This window comes from Portunus trituberculatus, chromosome 17 (genome assembly GCF_017591435.1).
Source record: "Portunus trituberculatus isolate SZX2019 chromosome 17, ASM1759143v1, whole genome shotgun sequence".
NCBI classification, from domain to species: domain Eukaryota; kingdom Metazoa; phylum Arthropoda; class Malacostraca; order Decapoda; family Portunidae; genus Portunus; species Portunus trituberculatus.
In genome coordinates, this window is record NC_059271.1 from 15,072,951 (window position 1) to 15,092,787 (window position 19,837).

At 39.0% G+C, this 19,837-nt stretch overlaps 1 protein-coding gene across 3 annotated transcripts in view; it reads left to right on the forward strand.

Moving 5' to 3' along the window:
* Window positions 1-19,837, forward strand: part of LOC123504745 (serine/threonine-protein phosphatase PP1-beta catalytic subunit) — a 235,117-nt gene that overhangs the window by 36,664 nt on the left and 178,616 nt on the right. For all 3 annotated transcript variants that reach the window (XM_045255514.1, XM_045255515.1, XM_045255513.1), the window contains one exon: window positions 1,263-1,394. In XM_045255514.1, the coding sequence (XP_045111449.1) occupies window positions 1,263-1,394 (132 nt within the window). The remainder of the gene's footprint in view (window positions 1-1,262; window positions 1,395-19,837) is intronic.

Here is a 19,837-nt window from a genome sequence, read left to right on the forward strand (position 1 = left end):
GCTAGCAGAATAGAGGATAGCACACACAAAATGGCTGAAAGGAGGCGGTGGCATAGTGGATAAGGTGGTGGGCGTGGGATCAGGCAGACATCTACGCGTAGGTTCGAATCTCGCCACATACAGCCTTAAACACTTTGCCATTTGTCGAGTGGTTTACCTGCATGTCACCATGATACCCAAGTTCTAGGTGGTTACATCCAAGATGAGCTTCGGGGGTGATATGGGCTCTAATATGGGTACCACTATAAATAAAATTGCCTGCGCCACTAATGGGTGGAAGCTGAACAATGCTTCCCATACACTCTTCAAGTGTGCCTACAGGCGCTATAGGCCTTAGCGTAAAAAAAAAAAAAAAAAAAAAAAAAAAAAAAAAAAAAAAAGACACTTCGTTCTGATAGGTTTAGAGAGAGGTCTGATGTCACCGGGGAGCCGCGTAGTTCACCATGCGGCCGCCAGGGGACCTCCAAGTTAGAATTGAAATTGCCAAGTGTGCACTCCGTGGTCCATGGCCGCCCTACCGCCAAAAGTGAATTTTGCCAAGCTGAGATTTGCCAAGTGCGGGAGCCTACTGTATTATCTATATTACCTTGTTTTATCTTCTCTCTCTTCTTATTGAACTAAGTTGACCATAAAACTGTGTAGCATTAATTTTCTAAATATGCTAAACAAAGAGACAAAAATATATAAACAAATTTAGGAAAGGAAAAATATAGCACAGTGTAGAGATGCATTGAATATTGACAAATAAAGTAGTATGTCCACCAATGGGTAGTATCGCAGAGAGGTCATAGATTTTTCATGGTATGCGATGCTACCCACCGGTGGGCAAGCACTTTGAAGTTGCCAGTTCATTTGGGCGTTCTCCTAGACAACTCTGTTCTTCTCGCTTTACTGGCTTGAGCTGCACTGACGTGATGACAATTTATTTGTATCGCAGTGTGGAAGAGTTCTCCACGTTGCCAATCATAGGAAATGTGTTAATTTAGTTTTTTCCATTACTCTGAAGTCTCGTTTCCTATTTATTATGCTTTACTGATTTTAGATTCGTGAAGAAACTTACTAAGAGAAAATAATTATCTTTTTTATGTATGTGATAAACATAAGATAGATTCATTGTGTTGTAGAATGGTTGTGTGGAGGGTACCCCAGTGATGGTTATGATATCATTGTAACCATAATTTACATAATTATGTAAATAACAATAATGGTGACAAGAATGATATAAATTATGATAATTGAAATGTTTGTAATAAATGTTGCAGTGCGAGGATGTCGTCCAGGCAAAACAGTACAGATGACAGAAGCTGAGGTGCGTGGCCTGTGCCTCAAGTCTCGAGAGATATTCCTCCAGCAGCCCATTCTTTTGGAGTTGGAAGCACCCCTAAAAATTTGTGGTAAGTGGTATATTAAATAGTTCCACATCATGTTATACATTCTCTTCCATCGTGGTGGCATAGCCAGAGTATATTTTACCTCCTGATATGGCTCCTTCCTGTAATGAAAATAATAATAGAAGTAATGACCATAGTTAGGTGCAATAAAGAAAATGTTTACCATTGATAACAGTTAGATTGATATTGATAACCTTATTGGGGTTACCTAATGATTGATAAGTGGCAAAGAATTTAATGCTTGCCAACTAATAGCCGATAAATTAATAAATCCAAAATTCCAATACTCTTGATAACAGTATTAGTATTTTGAATAAAAATCAACAAATTCAGATTTCTGTTTTTATTATTTATCTTGAAAAAGACAAAAATCTTAGAAGAAAAAAATTGAATTTAATGATTCACAAATGAAAAATACTTTTCTAAGTAAAATAACTACGTACATTTGATATTGAATTTTTAAAACCTCAACATGCTCATGTTATAAAATATAAAAGTGTTGATTATTGCTAGTTTAGAATCAGAAGTATTGACATTACCAATGAATTGAAAACATGGAAAGATGATAATTGGCTATTCAATAACCCAATGTTCGTATCACACTAATATTGCAATAATTTATTACAGTAAAGCCCATCTATGATAATTACTGATATTATTGTAGTAAAGGCATGTATTAATATGTGACTGAAATTGCAAGTTGCTAAATGTATTGACAGAGCCATTCTAGTTGGAACATGTTCAAGTTTCTAGATGTATTGACAGAGCCATTCTAGTTGGAACATGTTCACACAAAACGACTAGAAAGAAGTATTGGCTAGTTGGCGGGATGTTTTTGTTTTGATCAATTTATTGCACACAACGGCAGTAGGCCAATACAAAATACAGAAGACAAACCGAACAAAACAGCAGGAAACTATACAAACAATAACGTAATTGAACATAAACCATCACAGAATAGTAAACAAAACAAGACAATGGACATCTGAACAAAAACAGGAACACACACACACACACACACACACACACACACACACACACACACACACACACACACACACACACACACACACACACACACACACAAAACAATCAATTTATAAGCTCAAAGAGCAACAGAGCTACAGAGTACAAATAAAGATGCATTATGTTTATGTGTGACTCGTACCTCACAGGACATACCAGTAGGGAGGGTGTTTTCTGCGTCTCACAGGACACACACACTCATAGGACAGAGAGGCTGTCAGCACCCACTGAAGTGTGGATATCACACCAGAATGATATCCAAATTATTGTCTTTTAGAAGAAAGTCACAGACACTGAGCAAGGGTTGACCTTGATGCAGTATGTCCCTTACCGAGGGACAGTGAAGACAGTAGTGGTGTAGACTGTTGGTGTTGGGTGCTTCGCACAGTTTGCAGTTGGAGAAGTTAGGAATGTCCCCAGCCTCAGACACTTGCCACACTGGTCGGTAACCAAGCTGAAGTCGCTCAGACACAATGTTGTGTCTTTGAACCATCAGACCATGTCGGTGATATTTTGGTGGGGAGAGACGGAAGTGATTATAGTGCTGGATGGAGACACTATGAGGCCGCTCAGCTTCCATGCGGTGGTGTGTGGAGTGAAGAGCTGCTACTTGTACCATCTTTAGTAAGTAGCAGAGGGAGGGTGTGGCACCATCAGGCAGAGGAAGTCGGCAGGCATCTTTTGCAAGATCTACTTTGTCGTTGGCCGTAATGCCAACATGAGAGGGAATCCACACAAATTGTATGTTGAGGGAACTGTCATGAGCCGAGACTAACTGATGCAAGATTTGTTGAACCTGGCAGCGGTGGGGACGAAATGGTTTGAAGAGCAGGCTGAGAGTCGCTAGTGAATGTAAACAAACAGCTACCCAACAAGATGTCTTCCTCCGGTGACATTCAAATTAAATCATCACAAGTATTCAATCCTCACCTCTAACAATACCCTGCATAGAGGCAAACAGTTCTTGGAGAGTGGCAGCTATCTCATCGAACATTGATCTGCGCAAGCTTTTTTATTATATAATTCATTATTAGGGTCCCATATGTACTCTTTTTCTCTCACCAACTTCAACAACTTCTCTACATCTGGACACCACATTTTTCAAATCTTTTTCATTGATGTTACAACGCAAAAAAAAGTTGCAAGGCGACTGAACAAGACCAGCATATTGGTCTTGTTTTGCAACTGGTTTCTCTTGTAGCTAGGCACCTATATTCAGTTGAAAATTTTACTAACTCGCATCTAGGCAAACTTCCAACAACAAGGAAAGGGAGAAGTTGATAGACATATGTAGTTGGGAGAGTTTTGCCAGGCAAAGTGGAAGCACAGAGGCACAGTTTTTAAGAACTATAGGAGGGACCCCACCAGATCCTTAAGCCTTTCAAGGGTTTAGGCCAATATGGGCATGGAAAACATCATTATGAAAAATTTTGAGTGAAGGCATGAAGTAGTCAGAGGGAAGAGGAGAGAGAGGAAAAAGTCCCAAATTTTCCAAGGTAGAGTTATTAGCAAAGGTTTGAGGGAAGAATTCAGCTTTAGAAACAGATGAGATAGCAGTGGAAAGATGAAGAAGTAGTTATTGGAGATGTTTATGGCCAGATGCCTGAAGTCTCGAGGTGAGTTGGATTTGTAAAGATTTTGATATTTTCTGTTGATGAAGAAGTGTTTGGCAAATTGGAGAACAGACTTGGTATGATCATAAACAGAAATATAAAGAGCACAAGTTTCAGGTGATTGAAGGTTTAAGTATCTTTTATGGGCAAACTCTATCATGTATAGCACAAGAACATGTCGTTTTAAACCAAGGTTTAGAAGGTTTAAGTTGAGAAAAAAAATGAAGAATGTATGTCTCCATACCAGACGTGATCAATCACCTCTGGTATGTGTTCAACACACAGAGATGGGTCTCTGACATGGCAATAGTAATCATTCCAAGGGAAATCAGCATAATGCCTCCTCAGATCCCCCCAGACTTGCAGAGGCAAAATACCAGAGGCACCTTTGCTTTTGGGGAACCTGAGTAATGACTGGCAAAATAGGACAAGATACAGAAATGAGACTGTGATCGAAGGAGCCCAATGGAGATGATGAGGTAACAGCATCAGCAGAAGAATTAGAGGTAAGGAAAAGGTCAAGAATGTTGGCATAACATCATAAGCAGAAGGCTTAGGCCATTAGGGATTGGAGGTTGAGAAAAGATCAAGAATGTAGGTTGTATCTATAAGATGGTCATGAGTACAAGTACACTGCTGGTCATAGCGGAAGATGCGGTACTGGTGACACCCTGTGAGGGAGATTAATGACACAAAATATTTCAGTGAGGGTACTCACCTAAACTAGTAATTGATAGGGTGCCCTCGTGCCTTCTTGACCTTTTTGAGTCTCTTGGGAAGTGAATCACTCAGGTGGTTGAGATACTGAGTGTCAATATTGTCCCATATGTCCTGAATAGTGGCTTGGAGGTGTGGGAGGAAGGAGGTATCTTCTCATTTAGCGTCAATTTAATGTGTGCCTACTGATTTTCTATAGTGTTAAGGTCTGCGAATTTGCAGGCCAAGGTTTTAGAAGGTTGACATTGCAGAAAACAAACCAGTCAACAATTAACTTAGCTGTATTGCATGGTGCACAATCTTGCATAAAGGTATCAGCATTGCACTTTTCCATACACTCATCTAACTCATCCAGAATTAGCTCAGAGTGGTTATTTTGGTTCATACGAACATTCTTAGGCAAAAACACTAATTTTCCAAGACCATAGCAAGAGAAACAACCCCACATCATCAAAGAATCAGGGTGTTTTACAGTGCGTGTTGTGTAGTGTGGATCTAAATGATTACTACCGGGTCTGCGGTGCACTCAGTTTCTCTGATTGTCTGTAACCTGAAAGCTTGCCTCATCTAACCAAAGTACCCTATGCCATTATCTAAGTCTCAATCCTTGTATTGAAACACAAAAGCAAGCCTTTTGGTAAAGTGAGCATGTGTGAGGCAAGGTTTTGAAACTGCATAGCAACTCTGGCATCCCAAGTCGCGTTTCACATATCTTCGTGCAGTCCTTTCACTCACCCCAGCCAGCAAAGCAGGGTTCCAGGCCTTAAGTTCCTTACTCCGTATGCGAGGATTGACCTCAAGCTGTCATTGAATAATGTTCAGAGTTCTCTGCCCCACACTGTGTTTATGCCCTTCAAGCTTGTGAGGTCGTGGCGAAGCATCTTTTCTTCCCTCGCGATAAATTTTGGTCCAACATTGAACAGTTCTGAGAGCTTTGCCAGTGTTTGTGGCAATTTCTTGATTTGACTTTTTCTCCCTCTTTAAGGCACAACTAACTGAAATTTGGGCCTTACTTATTAGTTATCTAGGTCCCGTACAGGTAATAACAGGGCAGAATGGTAAGTTCATGCATCCACAAAAAGGTGCCATGAGGGGGGGAGGTGAAAGAAAATTCACGTTCAACCACATGAGCCTCAGGCGAGCTTTGACTAAGGAAACATATCGTGTACTTTGACAACTAGAGCTGCAGAGTTGTCAGCTAGCAACATAGTGAATCCCACCATATGTTTTAGAGTTAACCCTTAACATGCGATGAGCCTACATATCGGCGGGTGATACAGTGGAGACTCAATACTTGAATGTCTAAATAGTCAAACTTTTCAATAATCGAACGCAAAGGTTCGACTTGATACTAAAAAAAAATACCTATTAGTCGAACGTTCATCCACGTGGCTGTAAACAAAAGGTCTCTTCCTTCCCGCTGCTCCATGCACCCCATCGGTCCATCGCAGCTAGGTTATCCTTCGCTGTTGTAAGAATAATACTTCCTGCGCTTTCTCTGCATTTTTTTTTTTCCCATTTAGAAGCTTACAGTAGCACCGAAGAGGCTTGTTAGTGGTGAGAATAAGCCTACAAGAAAGAATGTAATGACAACCATCAAAAGGAAAAAGGAGATTATTGATAAATATGAGAAAGGAGGAAGAATAACCTATCTTGCAGCTGAGTACTGTATGGCTAAATGTACAGTAACCACAATACTGAAGAAGACAGCGCATTAAAAGAGTTGATGTGGTGATTAATGTGAAAAGGCAATTTAAGCGATCTGCGGCAGTGGAAGAAATGGAAAAAATGTTGATTGAGTAAACCAAAGGCAGATGTGTGGTGATTCTTTGTCAGAGGGCATAGTTTGTGCGAAGGCTAGGCTGCTGGATCGTGATCTCATTTCTGATACTACATCTGACTCCAATAATGATTTTAAGGAAAATAAAGGATGGTTTGTGAATTTCAAGAAAAGAACTGGAATTCGTTCTGTTGTGAGGCACAGCGAACCCCCCAAGTCAGGAGTAAAAATATGCTATACGTCACTGTGTCACCAACTCCCACGATGGATGGTGGGAGTGAGTGATTTCACAGTGTCTGATTCTGCCACCTCTCCTACGCGCTTTACTTCTGCACCTCAGGTCTCTCGCCATGTTGTGGGGAGACAACTTTTGAATGAGACTGGTATCAGAAGTGCTTTGGCATTAACAGTTTCTACAATAATAGAGAGCGAAGATAGTGATGTTCTGGGCTCTGATACGAATATAGGAGCTTCAACCACTAAGGGGGGAGAACATTCCACCACCACCACCAGCAACTCCTATTGTGTGTACAGGCAACTCCCACTTAACGAAGGTTCACTCAACAAAATTTTGCTACAACGAATGTTTCCTTTTACTACCATCTGCTCGTTTAACGAACACCAAACTCGCTTTAATGAAATTTTATCCAGGTAATTTTTTCCAAGTTTGAAAGCCCTGCTGTATCACGCAAGCCGACAGGCTTTTGAATACACCAGTGCCTCTCGTGGACAAAATGCACACCACTCACTCTTCCTAGTTCAAAACAATAACAGCGTCAGCAGCAGCTCTTCTTCCCTTGCTCAACATGCCACCAAAATGCACCACAATGTCACATAGCGTTGCTACGAAGACTATGAAGTCTCTTACTCTCCAAGTGAAGCTGGATATTATTCACAGACACAAGAGAGGTGAGCAAACTAATAGCATTGCTCGCCACCATCTTGATTCCATCTACTGTCTCTACTATTTTCAAGTCAGCAGATTCTATTAAGAAGGCTAGTGAGACCGTATCTTCCTTGCAAGCTAAAAGAACCACCTAAACTCGTGGAACTGCAATGGATAAAATGGAAAGCCTTGCCGCTTACAAAACTTATGTGTCACATAAGTTTTGTATGCGGTACAATGATGCACCCTTTGTTAACATTCCACAGGTTGCCGGTTAATGTCTTTACCTCTCCACTCTCCCTGCCTTCATAAATTTAAGATCATCAACATTATAAAGTTACGTACCTCCATACATTAGTGTACATTATAGTGACTTGAATTAAACTGCCTAAATGTTTAACTTCTTAATTTTTACTTTCTTTAAACCTTTCACTGTACAATGATGCACTCTCAATGGAAGTTCAAGTCAGGGGTTAAATTTGTAGTAATTGGTTCGCTTAACGAAAATTTGCTTAATGAACGGTTTTCTAGGAATGTAACCCATTTGTTAAGCGAGGTTTGCCTGTACAGGCATCCCCCGCTTAACGAAGGGGTTATGTTACTAAAAACTCTTCATTAAGTGAAACTTTGTTAAGCGAACCGATTATAACAAGTTTAACCCCTGACTTGAACTTCCATTGAGAGTAAACAAAGCGAGAGTGCATCATAGTAAGGTAAGAGGTTTAATGAAAGTAAAAATTATGAAGTTGAACATTTAGGCAGTTTAATTTAAGTCATTATAATGTACACTAATGTATGTATGTATGTAACTTTATAATGTTGATGATCTTAAATTTATGAAGGGAGGAAGAGCGGAGCGGGAAAGACACTAACCGGCAACCTGTGGAATGTAAACAAAGGGCGCATCATTGTATCATATACAAAACTTATGTACCACAGTTCCACATGGCTTTCCATTTTATCCATTGTAGAGTCATGAGTTCAGGTGGTTCTTTTAGCTTGCAAGGAAGATACGGTCTCACCAGCTTTCTTTATAGAATCTGCTGACTTGAAAATAGTAGAGACAGTAGATGGAATCAAGATGGTGGCGAGCGAGTTTTCTCGCCTCTCTCGTGTCTGTGAATAATAAATATCCAGCTTCACTTCGAAAGTAAGAGACTTCCTGGTCTTCTTAGCAAGGCTAGGCGACATTGTAGGGCATTTTGGTGGTAAGTTGAGCGAGGGAAGATGAGCTGCTGGTGACGCTCTTATTGTTTTGAACAGGGAGATTGAGTGGTGCGCGTGTTGTCCATGAGAGAAGCTGGTGTATTCAAAAGCCTGTCGGCTTGCTTGATACGGCGGTGTTTTCAAACTTGGAAAAAATTACCTGGATAAAACTTCGTTAAAGCGAGTTTGGTGTTCGTTAAACGAGGAGATGGTAGTAAAATGAAACCTTCGTTGTAGCGAAATTTCGTTGTGTGAACCTTCATGAAGCGGGGTTTGCCTGTATTTAATATATTTTCTATGCAAAAAAGACATACAAATTAGATCACTTTGTGAACATTTTGATTGAGAGAGAGAGAGAGAGAGAGAGAGAGAGAGAGAGAGAGAGAGAGAGAGAGAGAGGGGCCTGTTTTGCATCGCTTTAGCCAAGGCCACTGGACCCGATCGGATGCAAGGCCATGTACACTGATGATAACCCCTCATTCAAACTGTGATATTTTGGTAACCGTAGCATCTAGATTCTTCTGTTTTTTTTTTGCATTGCAAAGAGGAAGAGTTGCTTGTGGGCAGAACACCATTTGTTCTCACTCGTTTGTTGAATTTCCAAGTGTAATCAGTATATGAATACAGTAATACTCCGCTTAACGAACGTTCGTCTAACGAATTTCCGGTGTAACGTACTATGTAAAGTTGGACCAAAAAGTCAGCATAACGTACAACCACATCCGTTTTAGCGAATTTTCTGGGTTTGAATTTACCAGGTGAGGGACCGAATGCAGCAGCTTCGCTGTAATTGTCTGGTTCCCCGCCTCTGTCTCTAGCGCTTGTGGGACCGGATCCAAGAAGCTGGTTGTTGTCTATATTGGTACAGACAACCTCCATAGCAACCTCCTGCTCACATACCAACTTTCGTAAAATAGCATACACAAAGATTCATTGCTGTTGGCGGGTGGAGGTTGGTAGCCCGCCTAAAAGTGCTCATTGGCTACCAGGAGCTAGATCCAATAAACTTTAACAACGTCAGAGCAGTTATCCTCACGGCATGAGCGTATATGAATACTAAAATGTGATATTCATTATAACAGGCAACAGAAGAGTGGAAACATAAATTTAATATCATGGTAAAAGCAACATGCAAGCTAAAAGGGTCACAAGAAGATGAAGAAGCTGCCGAGTCACCGTGAGTCGCCTCGTCTGTGGCCGATCTCATCTCTGCTCTATTTTTTGGTATTCCATGTAAGATTTCACTTTATGCATTACAAAACAATCCTTTATAGGGGGCAAGGTTTGTAAAAAGCTAATAGAAATGTTGTTTTGTGAACATAAATGCATATACAGGCAACCCATGCTTAACAAAGGGATTATGTTCTTAAAAAACACTTCGTTAAGCGAAACTTCGTTAGGCGAACCTATTATAACCCCTGACTTGAACTTCCACTGAGAGTAAGCAAAGCGAGAGTGCATCATAGTACAGTGAAAAGTTTAATGAAAGTAAAAATTATGAAGTTTAACATTTAGGCAGTTAAATTTAATTCAAGTCATTATAATGTACACTAATATATGTATGTACGTAACTTTATAATGTTGATGATCTTAAATTTATGAAGGGAGGGAAAGTGAAACGGGAAAGACACTAACTAGTAACCTGTGGAATGTAAACAAAGGGTGCATCATTGTACCGTATACAAAACTTATGTACCACATTTCCACAAGGCTTTCCATTTTATCTACTGTAGAGTCACGAATTCAGGTGATTCTTTTAGCTTACAAGGAAGATACAGTCTCACCAGCCTTCTTAATATTCTGCTGACTTGAAAATAGTAGAGACAGTATATGGAGTCAAGATGGTGGCCAGCAATGCTATACGTAGTTATCTCTCCTCTTTCGTGTCTGTGAATAATATCCAGCTTCACTTCCTGGTCTTCTTAGGAACGCTAGGCCACATTGCAGGGCGGTTTGGTGGTAAGTTGAGCGAGTGAAGACGAGCTGCTGCTGATGCCGTTATGTGGTGCGTGTTGTCCACGAGAGGCTTGATCTTGATCTTGATTCTACAGATGTCTCAGAATTTCTCCTGAGGCAGGCCTTAGTATTTGCAGCTCCTGGTGTATTCGAAAGCTTGTCGGCTTGCGTGATACAGCAGGGCTCTCAAACTAGGAAAAAATTACCTGGATAAAACTTCGTTAAAGCGAGTTTGGTGTTCGTTAACCCTTAAACTGCAGCGATCGCTTATATAATCAAGCCTCTCGAGTTCTATGACGCGGTGATTGCTTATGTAATCATGAATTTTCGCAGGGAATGTTTTGAATTTTCGTGGCGCATTTCCCTTCAGACCTGCTCTTGTGATTCCTCCCCACTTAGTGTTGCCAACATGAGGGCTCCAGATACTATAACAAGGGCCTCACTTGAGTTTTTACGGAAAAGTAGGAGACACCTGGCAACTCCTCTTGACTCGTCGGGTAGAATCCAGCCTTGAGTATCATAGAAAACGTAGAAAACTTTATGGGGGAGACCAAATTATGCTATAGTTTATTACTTCTATCTCAATCAAGAGATTATTGTTATTATATCAGCTTCTTACGGCATAGGGGCAACAATCCTAGTAGTATTTTGAGCTGTGGTATTTTACAGAGGATTTGTGTCATGCAGGACACACAGAAACACACACACACACACACACACACACACACACACACACACACACACACACACACACACACACACACACACACACACAGGAGGAGTCATGATGATGTTAAGGAAGGAGATAGTGGTAAATCAAGTGGAGTTTGGGGAAGGAAAATCAGAAATACAGTATGTTAAGATGCATATTAACAAAAAGGAGTTATAAATCATTGGAACATATGTGCCACCAAAAACAAACTCATGGACTAACCAAGAATATAGAGACATGATAGATGACACAATAAGGAGTCTTACAAGAATCATTAAGGAAAGGAGAAAAGTGATATTAGTAGGAGATTTCAACTGTATGGAGGTAGACTGGGAAAATTATGAAAGTGGTATGGAGGAAGATGCCTGGGGAGATAGATTCCTGAACCTAATGATAGATAATTTGATGGTCCAAAGAGTAAAGGAAAACACGAGATTCAGAGGAAACGATGAGCCGGCAAGATTAGACCTAGTTTTTACAAGGGATATACCAATTAACGATGATATAAGATACAAGTGCCCACTGGGAAAGAGTGACCATGTAATATTAGAGATGGATATAGAAGAAGGAAAGGAAGATAGAGATGAATCATACAAAGGAGACCGATTAAATTACAGAAAGGCTGATATTGAGAATCTCAAGAACTATTTTAAAACGTAAACTGGGAGGAGATGGAAAACTCATTAACGGTTCAAGAGAAATATAACTTATTTTTGGAAATATACAAAACTGGGGTCAGGGAATATGTTCCAAATATAGACCTAAAGAAGAAGGAAAGAAAGATTGGTTTAATGCAAGATGTGCTAGGGCAAAGGAGAAACGAGATGGAGCATGGAAAAGGTGGAGAAGAAACAGAAATCCAGAAAATAAGGAAAACTTCAAAACAGCAAGAAATGAATATGCTAAGGTGAGAAAGGAAGAAGAAAAGAACTATGAAAAGGACATTGTCGAAAAATGTAAGGAACAACCAAAATTGTTCTACAGATTCATAAATGGAAAAATAAGACAAAAAGAAACAATAGAAAGGTTAAAAGGAGAAAACGGAATGGTGGAAGACCCAAAAAGTATGGCAGAACTGTTAAATAGTAAATTTCATGAGGTCTTTACTAAGGAATCCAAATTTGAAAGACCACAGGGTAATAGAGAGATTGTCCATATGAAAGAGATTAAAGTAACCAATCTTGAAGTAAAAATGTTGATGATGGAATTGGATGAGGAAAAGGCAATGGGACCGGATGAAGTCTCAGGCAGAATACTGAAAGAATGTAGGGAAGAACTAGCAAGTCCAATATACAACATCATAAAATGCTCAATAGAAAATGGAACAGTGCCAGTGGAGTGGAAAAGAGGTGGTTCCCATATATTAGAGCGGAAGGAAGGAAGAACCTTTAAATTACAGACCGGTATCACTAACTAGTGTAATATGCAAGATGTGTGAAAAAGTAATAAAGAAGCAATGGATTGAGTTTCTTGAAGACAACAAAATATTATCAAATAGCCAATTTGTTTTTAGAAAAGGTCGGTCATGTGTGACAAATTTATTGAGTTTCTACTCTAGAATAGTTGATAAAGTTCAAGAGAGAGAGGGATGGGTTGACTGTATTTATTTAGATCTAAAAAAGGATTTTGATAAAGTGCCACATGAAAGATTACTATGGAAGTTAGAGGAGAAGGGTGGCTTAAAAGGAAACACATTGAGATGGATGAAGAATTACTTAAGGGGGAGAGAAATAAGGACGATAGTTAAAGATATGAAGTCCAAGTGGAGAACAGTAGACAGCAGAATGCCACAGGGGTCAGTATTGGCACCAATACTTTTTCTTGTATATATAAATGACATTCCAGAGGGAGTGAACAGCTACATAAATCTGTTTGCGGACGATGCGAAACTGTGCAGAGTCATTAAACAAAATGAGGATTGTGAAATACTACAGGAAGACTTAAACAAGATCTGGAAATGGAGCAAAAAATGGGAGATGGAATTCAATGTGGACAAAAGCCATGTCATGGAAATGGGAAAAAGTGAAAGACGACCAGTGGGAATCTATAAGATGGGAGATGGAGCAGAACTAGAAAAAGTAAAAAAAGGAAAAGGACTTGGGAGTGACAGTGGAAGAAAATAATCAACCGGTAAGCCATATTGATGGAATTTTCAGAGAGACATATAATTTGCTAAGGAATATTGGAGTAGCATTTCACTATATGGACAAGGAAATGATGAAGAAATTGATAAGTACTAAAATAAGACCTAGATTGGAATATGCAGGAGTTGTGTGGACTCCCCATAAAAAGAACACATAAGAAAATTAGAGAGACTACAAAAAATGGCTACAAGAATGGTTCCAGAATTTAAAGGGATGGCATATGAGGAGAGACTAAAGGCAATGGATCTACCAACCTTGGAGCAGAGAGAGAGAGAGGGATCTGATACAAGTTTATAAATTGATTAACGGAATGGATGAAGTGGATAATGAGAAACTGATCCTGAGAGAAGAATATGACTTTAGAAGCACAAGATCACATAGTAAGAAACTAAGGAAGGGACGATGTCTGAGAGATGTTAAAAAATTTAGTTTCCCGCAAAGATGTGTTGAGACTTGGAACAGTTTAAGTGAGGAAGTGGTATCAGCAAAGAGTGTACATAGTTTTAAAGAAAAATTGGATAAGTGTAGATAAGGAGACGGGACCACACGAGCATAAAGCCCAGGCCCTGTAAAACTACAACTAGGTAAATACAACTAGGTACACACACACACACACACACACACACACACACACACACTTTGAAAAGGACATTGTCAAAAAATGTAAGGAGCAACCAAAATTGTTCTATAGATTCATAAATGGAAAAATTAGACAAAGAAAAACTATAGAAAGGTTAAAAGGAGAGAACGGGATGGTGGAAGACTCAAAAACTATGGCAGAACTATTAAATAATAAATTCCAGGAGGTCTTTACTAAGGAATCTAAATTTGAAAGGCCACAGGGTAATAGAGAGACAGTCTATATGAAAGAGATTAAAGTAACCAAGCTTGAAATAAAAGAATTAATGAAGGAACTGGATGAAGACAAGGCATTGGGACCAGATGAAGTCTCAGGCAGAATACTGAAAGAATGTAGGGAAGAACTAGCAAGTCCTATATACAACATCATAAAATGCTCAATAGAAAATGGAACAGTACCAGTAGAATGGAAAAGAGCTGAGGTGGTTCCCATATATAAGAGTGGAAGGAAGGAAGAACCTTTAAATTACAGACTGGTATCACTAACTAGTGTAATATGCAAGATGTGTGAAAGAATAATAAAGAAACAATGGATCAAGTTCCTTGAAGACAACAAATTAATATCAAATAGCCAATTTGGTTTTAGGAAAAGACGGTCTTGTGTAACTAATTTACTGAGTTTCTTTTCTAGAATAGTTGATAGAGTACAAGAGAGAGAAGGATGGGTTGACTGTATTTATTTGGATTTAAAAAAGGCGTTTGACAAAGTGCCACATGCAAGATTACTATGGAAGTTAGAGGAGAAGGGTGGCTTAAAAGGAAGCACATTGAGATGGATAGAAAATTATTTGAGGGGGAGAGAAATAAAGACGGTAGTTAAAGATATGAAGTCCAAGTGGAGAGGAGTAGAAAGTGGAGTGCCACAAGGGTCAGTATTGGCACCAATACTTTTCCTCATTTATATTAACGACATGCCAGAAGGAGTGAACAGCTACATAAATCTGTTTGCAGATGATACAAAACTGTGCAGAGTTATAAAGCAAAAAGAGGATTGTGAAATACTGCAAGAAGACCTAAATAAGATATGGGAATGGAGCAAAAAGTGGGAAATGGAATTCAATGTGAACAAAAGCCATGTCATGGAAATGGGAAAGAGTGAAAGACGACCCGTGGGAATCTATAAGATGGGAGATGGAGTAGAACTGGAGAAAGTAAAAAAGGAAAAGGACTTAGGAGTGATGATGGAAGAAAACAATCAACCAGTAAGCCATATTGATAGAATTTTTAGAGAAACATATAATTTGCTAAGGAATATTGGAGTAGCATTTCACTACATGGACAAAGAAATGATGAAGAAATTAATAAGTACTATAATAAGACCGAGATTGGAATATGCAGAAGTAGTGTGGACCCCTCATAAAAAGAAACGCATAAGGAAATTGGAGAGGCTACAAAGAATAACTACAAGAATGGTTCCAGAATTTGAAGGGATGACATATGAGGAGAGACTAAAGGCTATGGATCTACCAACCCTGGAACAAAGAAGGGAGAGAGGAGACCTCATACAAGTTTATAAATTGATCAACAGAATGGACCAAGTGGATAATGAGAAACTGATCCTGAGAGAAGAATATGACATCTGAAGCACAAGATCGCATAGTAAAAAGCTGAGAAAGGGAAGATGTCTGAGAGATATTAAAAAATATAGTTTCCCGCAGAGATGTATTGAGACGTGGAACAGTTTAGATGAAGAAGTAGTGTCTGCAATGAGTGTGCACACTTTTAAAGTAAGATTGGATAAGTGTAGATATGGAGACGGGGCCACACAAGCATAAAGCCCAGGCCCTGTAAAACTACAACTAGGTAAATACAACTACACACACACACACACACACACACACACACACACACACACACACACACACACACACACACACACACACACACACACACCTAAAAAGGAGTTATATAAAATGTTGGAGGAACTTACAGATGATAAAGCGATGGGATCAGATGAAGTTTCTTGTCAAAAGTTTCAGGAAAATTATTGAAGGAGTGTAGAGAAGAACTGATTGATCCATTATATGATATTATAAGGTGTTCATTAGAAACAGGGGAAGTACCAGTAGAGTGGAAGAGAGCTGAAGTGGTGCCCATTTATAAGGGAGGCAGTAAGGAAGAGCCTCTTAACTATAGACCTGTGTCTCTAACAAGTGTGGTCGGTAAGATTTGTGAGAGGGTGATAAAGAAATATTGGATACGGTTCCTGGAAGATCATAAGTTATTATCGGATCATCAATTGGCTTTAGGAAAGGGAGGTCATGTGTAACAAATCTACTGAGCTTTTATTCAAGAGTGGTTGACAAAATACAAGAGAGAGAGGGATGGATGGACTGTGTATATTTGGATTTAAAGAAAGCTTTTGACAAGGTACCTCACATGAGACTGTTATGGAAATTAGAGATTTATGGAGGACTGAAAGGAAAAGTGTTAAAGTGGATGGAAAACTACTTGAGATGGAGGGAGATGAGAACGGTAATAAGGGATGCAAAGACGGACTGGTTGGTGGTGGAGAGTGGAGTCCCACAAGGCTCAGTGCTGGCACCAATACTTTTCCTTGTTTATATTAATGACATGCCAGAGGGAGTAAAAAGTTATATTAATTTGTTTGGGGATGATGCGAAGTTGTGTAGGTGTGTGAAGAGTGAAGAAGATTGTGAAATTTTTCAGGCTGATCTGGATAAGATTTGGGAGTGGAGCAAGAGGTGGCAAATGGAATTTAATCTGAGCAAAAGTCATGTGATGGAGATGGGAAAGAGTGGAAGACGGCCAAGAGGGTCATATAAGATGGGTGAAGAAGTAGTGTTGAAAAAGGTGGAAAAGGAAAAGGATTTGGGAGTGATAATACAAGACCATGGGCAGTTTGAGGCTCATATTGATAAGATGTTTGGAGAAACGTATAATTTGATAAAAAATATTGGATTAGCCTTCCATTATATGGATAAAGATATGATGAAGAAATTAATTAGTACGGTAATTAGACCAAGATTGGAATATGCTGGAGTGGTTTGGTCCCCTTATAAAAAGAAGCATATAAGGAAGTTGGAGAGATTGCAAAGAATGGCAACAAAAATGGTTCCGGAATTGGCAAAAATGACCTATGAGGAGAGATTAAAAGAAATTAATTTGCTTACCTTGGAACAAAGAAGAGAAAGAGGAGATTTAATACAGGTTTATAAACTGTTGAACGGACTGGATGAAGTGGATAATGAGCAAATGATGTTGAGAGAGGAATACTTAATTAGAACTACAAGATCGCATAGTAAAAAGATAGCCAAGGGAATATGCTTGAAGGATGTGAAGAAATATAGTTTCCCACAAAGATGTGTGGAGGTGTGGAATGGTTTGAGTGAGAAGGTGGTGTCAGCGAGGAGTGTGCATAGTTTTAAAGGAAAGTTGGATGTGTGTAGATATGGAGACGGGACCACATGAGTATGATACCCAGGCCCTGTAAAATTACAACTAGGTGAATACAACTAGGTGAATACACACACACACAGAGAAGTGCAAAAAAAAAAATGAGATTTTTATGAAATATTATAAAGAAGGAGTTATGAAATTTGTACCAAAGTATAAACCGAGAGAGGAAGGAAGAAAGGATTGGTTTAATGCAACTTGTGTTAAGGCTAAAGAAAAGAGAGATGTGGCTTGGAAAAGATGGAAAAAGAGCAGGAATATACTAAATAAGGAGAATTATAGAGTGGTGAGAAATGAGTATGTGAGGGTAAGGAGGAGGAAGAAAGAAAATTTGAAAAGATATTGTAGACAAGAGTAAGGAACATCCAAAATTGTTTTACAGGTTCATAAATGGTAAACTTAAAAGAGAGAGTCCATTGAAAGATTAAAAGGAGAGCAAGGGATAGTAGATGACCCTAAGAATATCGCGAATTGCTAAATAATAGGTTTCAACAAGTATTTACTAAAGAAACAATGTTTGTAAAGCCTCAGAATGTAGAAGGAAATGTGTACATGGATGACATTAAGATACCTAAAAAGGAGTTATATAAAATGTTGGAGGAACTTAAAGATGATAAAGCGATGGGACCAGATGAAGTTTCAGGAAAATTATTGAAGGAATGTAGAGAAGAATTGATAGATCCATTATATGATATTATAAGGTGCTCATTAGAAACAGGGGAAGTACCGGTAGAGTGGAAAAGAGCTGAAGTGGTGCCCATTTATAAGGGAGGCAGTAAAGAAGAGCCTCTTAACTATAGACCTGTGTCTTTAACAAGTGTGGTTGGTAAGATTTGTGAGAGGGTGATAAAGAAATATTGGATATGGTTCCTGGAGGATCATAAGTTATTATCGGATCATCAATTTGGCTTTAGGAAAGGGAGGTCATGTGTAACAAATCTACTGAGCTTTTATTCAAGAGTGGTTGACAAAATACAAGAGAGAGAGGGATGGATGGACTGTGTATATTTGGATTTAAAAAAGCTTTTGACAAGGTACCGCACATGAGACTGCTATGGAAATTAGAGATATATGGAGGACTGAAGGGAAATGTGTTAAAGTGGATGGAAAACTACTTGAGATGGAGGGAGATGAGAACGGTAATAAGGGATGCAAACTCAGACTGGTTGGTGGTGGAGAGTGGAGTCCCACAAGGTTCAGTGCTGGCACCAATGCTTTTCCTTGTCTATATTAATGATATGCCAGAGGGAGTAAACAGCTATATTAATTTGTTTGCTGATGATGCAAAGTTGTTTAGGTATGTGAAGAGTGAAGAAGATTGTGAAATTTTACAGGCAGATCTGGATAGGATTTGGGAGTGGAGCAAGAGGTGGGAGATGGAATTTAATCTGAGCAAAAGTCATGTAATGGAGATGGGGAAGAGTGAAAGACGGCCAAAAGAGTCATACAAGATGGGTGAAGGAGTAGTGTTGAAAAAGGTGGAAAAGGAAAAGGAGTGATAATACAAGACCATGGACAGTTTGAGGCTCATATTGACAAGATGTTTGGAGAAACATATAATTTGATTAGAAATATTGGATTAGCCTTTCATTATATGGATAAAGATATGATGAAGAAATTAATTAGTACGGTAATTAGACCAAGATTGGAATATGCTGGGGTGGTTTGGTCCCCTTATAAAAAGAAGCATATAAGGAAGTTGGAGAGATTGCAGAGAATGGCAACAAAAATGGTACTGAAATTGGCAGAAATGACCTATGAGGAGAGATTAAAAGAAATTAATTTGCTTACCTTGGAACAAAGAAGAGAAAGAGGAGATTTAATACAGGTTTATAAACTGTTGAACGGTTTGGATGAAGTGGATAATGAACAAATGACGTTGAGAGAGGAAAATTTAAATAGAACTACGAGATCGCATAGTAAAAAGATAGCCAAGGGAATATGCTTGAAGGATGTGAAGAAATATAGTTTCCAACAGAGATGAGTGGAGGTGTGGAATAGTTTGAGTGAGGAGGTGGTGTCAGCAAGGAGTGTGCATAGTTTTAAAGGAAAGTTGGATGTGTGTAGATATGGAGACGGGGCCACATGAGTATGATACCCAGGCCCTGTAAAATTACAACTAGGTGAATACAACTAGGTGAATACACATACACACACATATATATATATATATATATATATATATATATATATATATATATATATATATTTATATATATATATATATATATATATATATATATATATATATATATATATATATAGAGAGAGAGAGAGAGAGAGAGAGAGAGAGAGAGAGAGAGAGAGAGAACGAGAGTGTGTAGAAAACGGCCCAGCTTGGTACCACTCA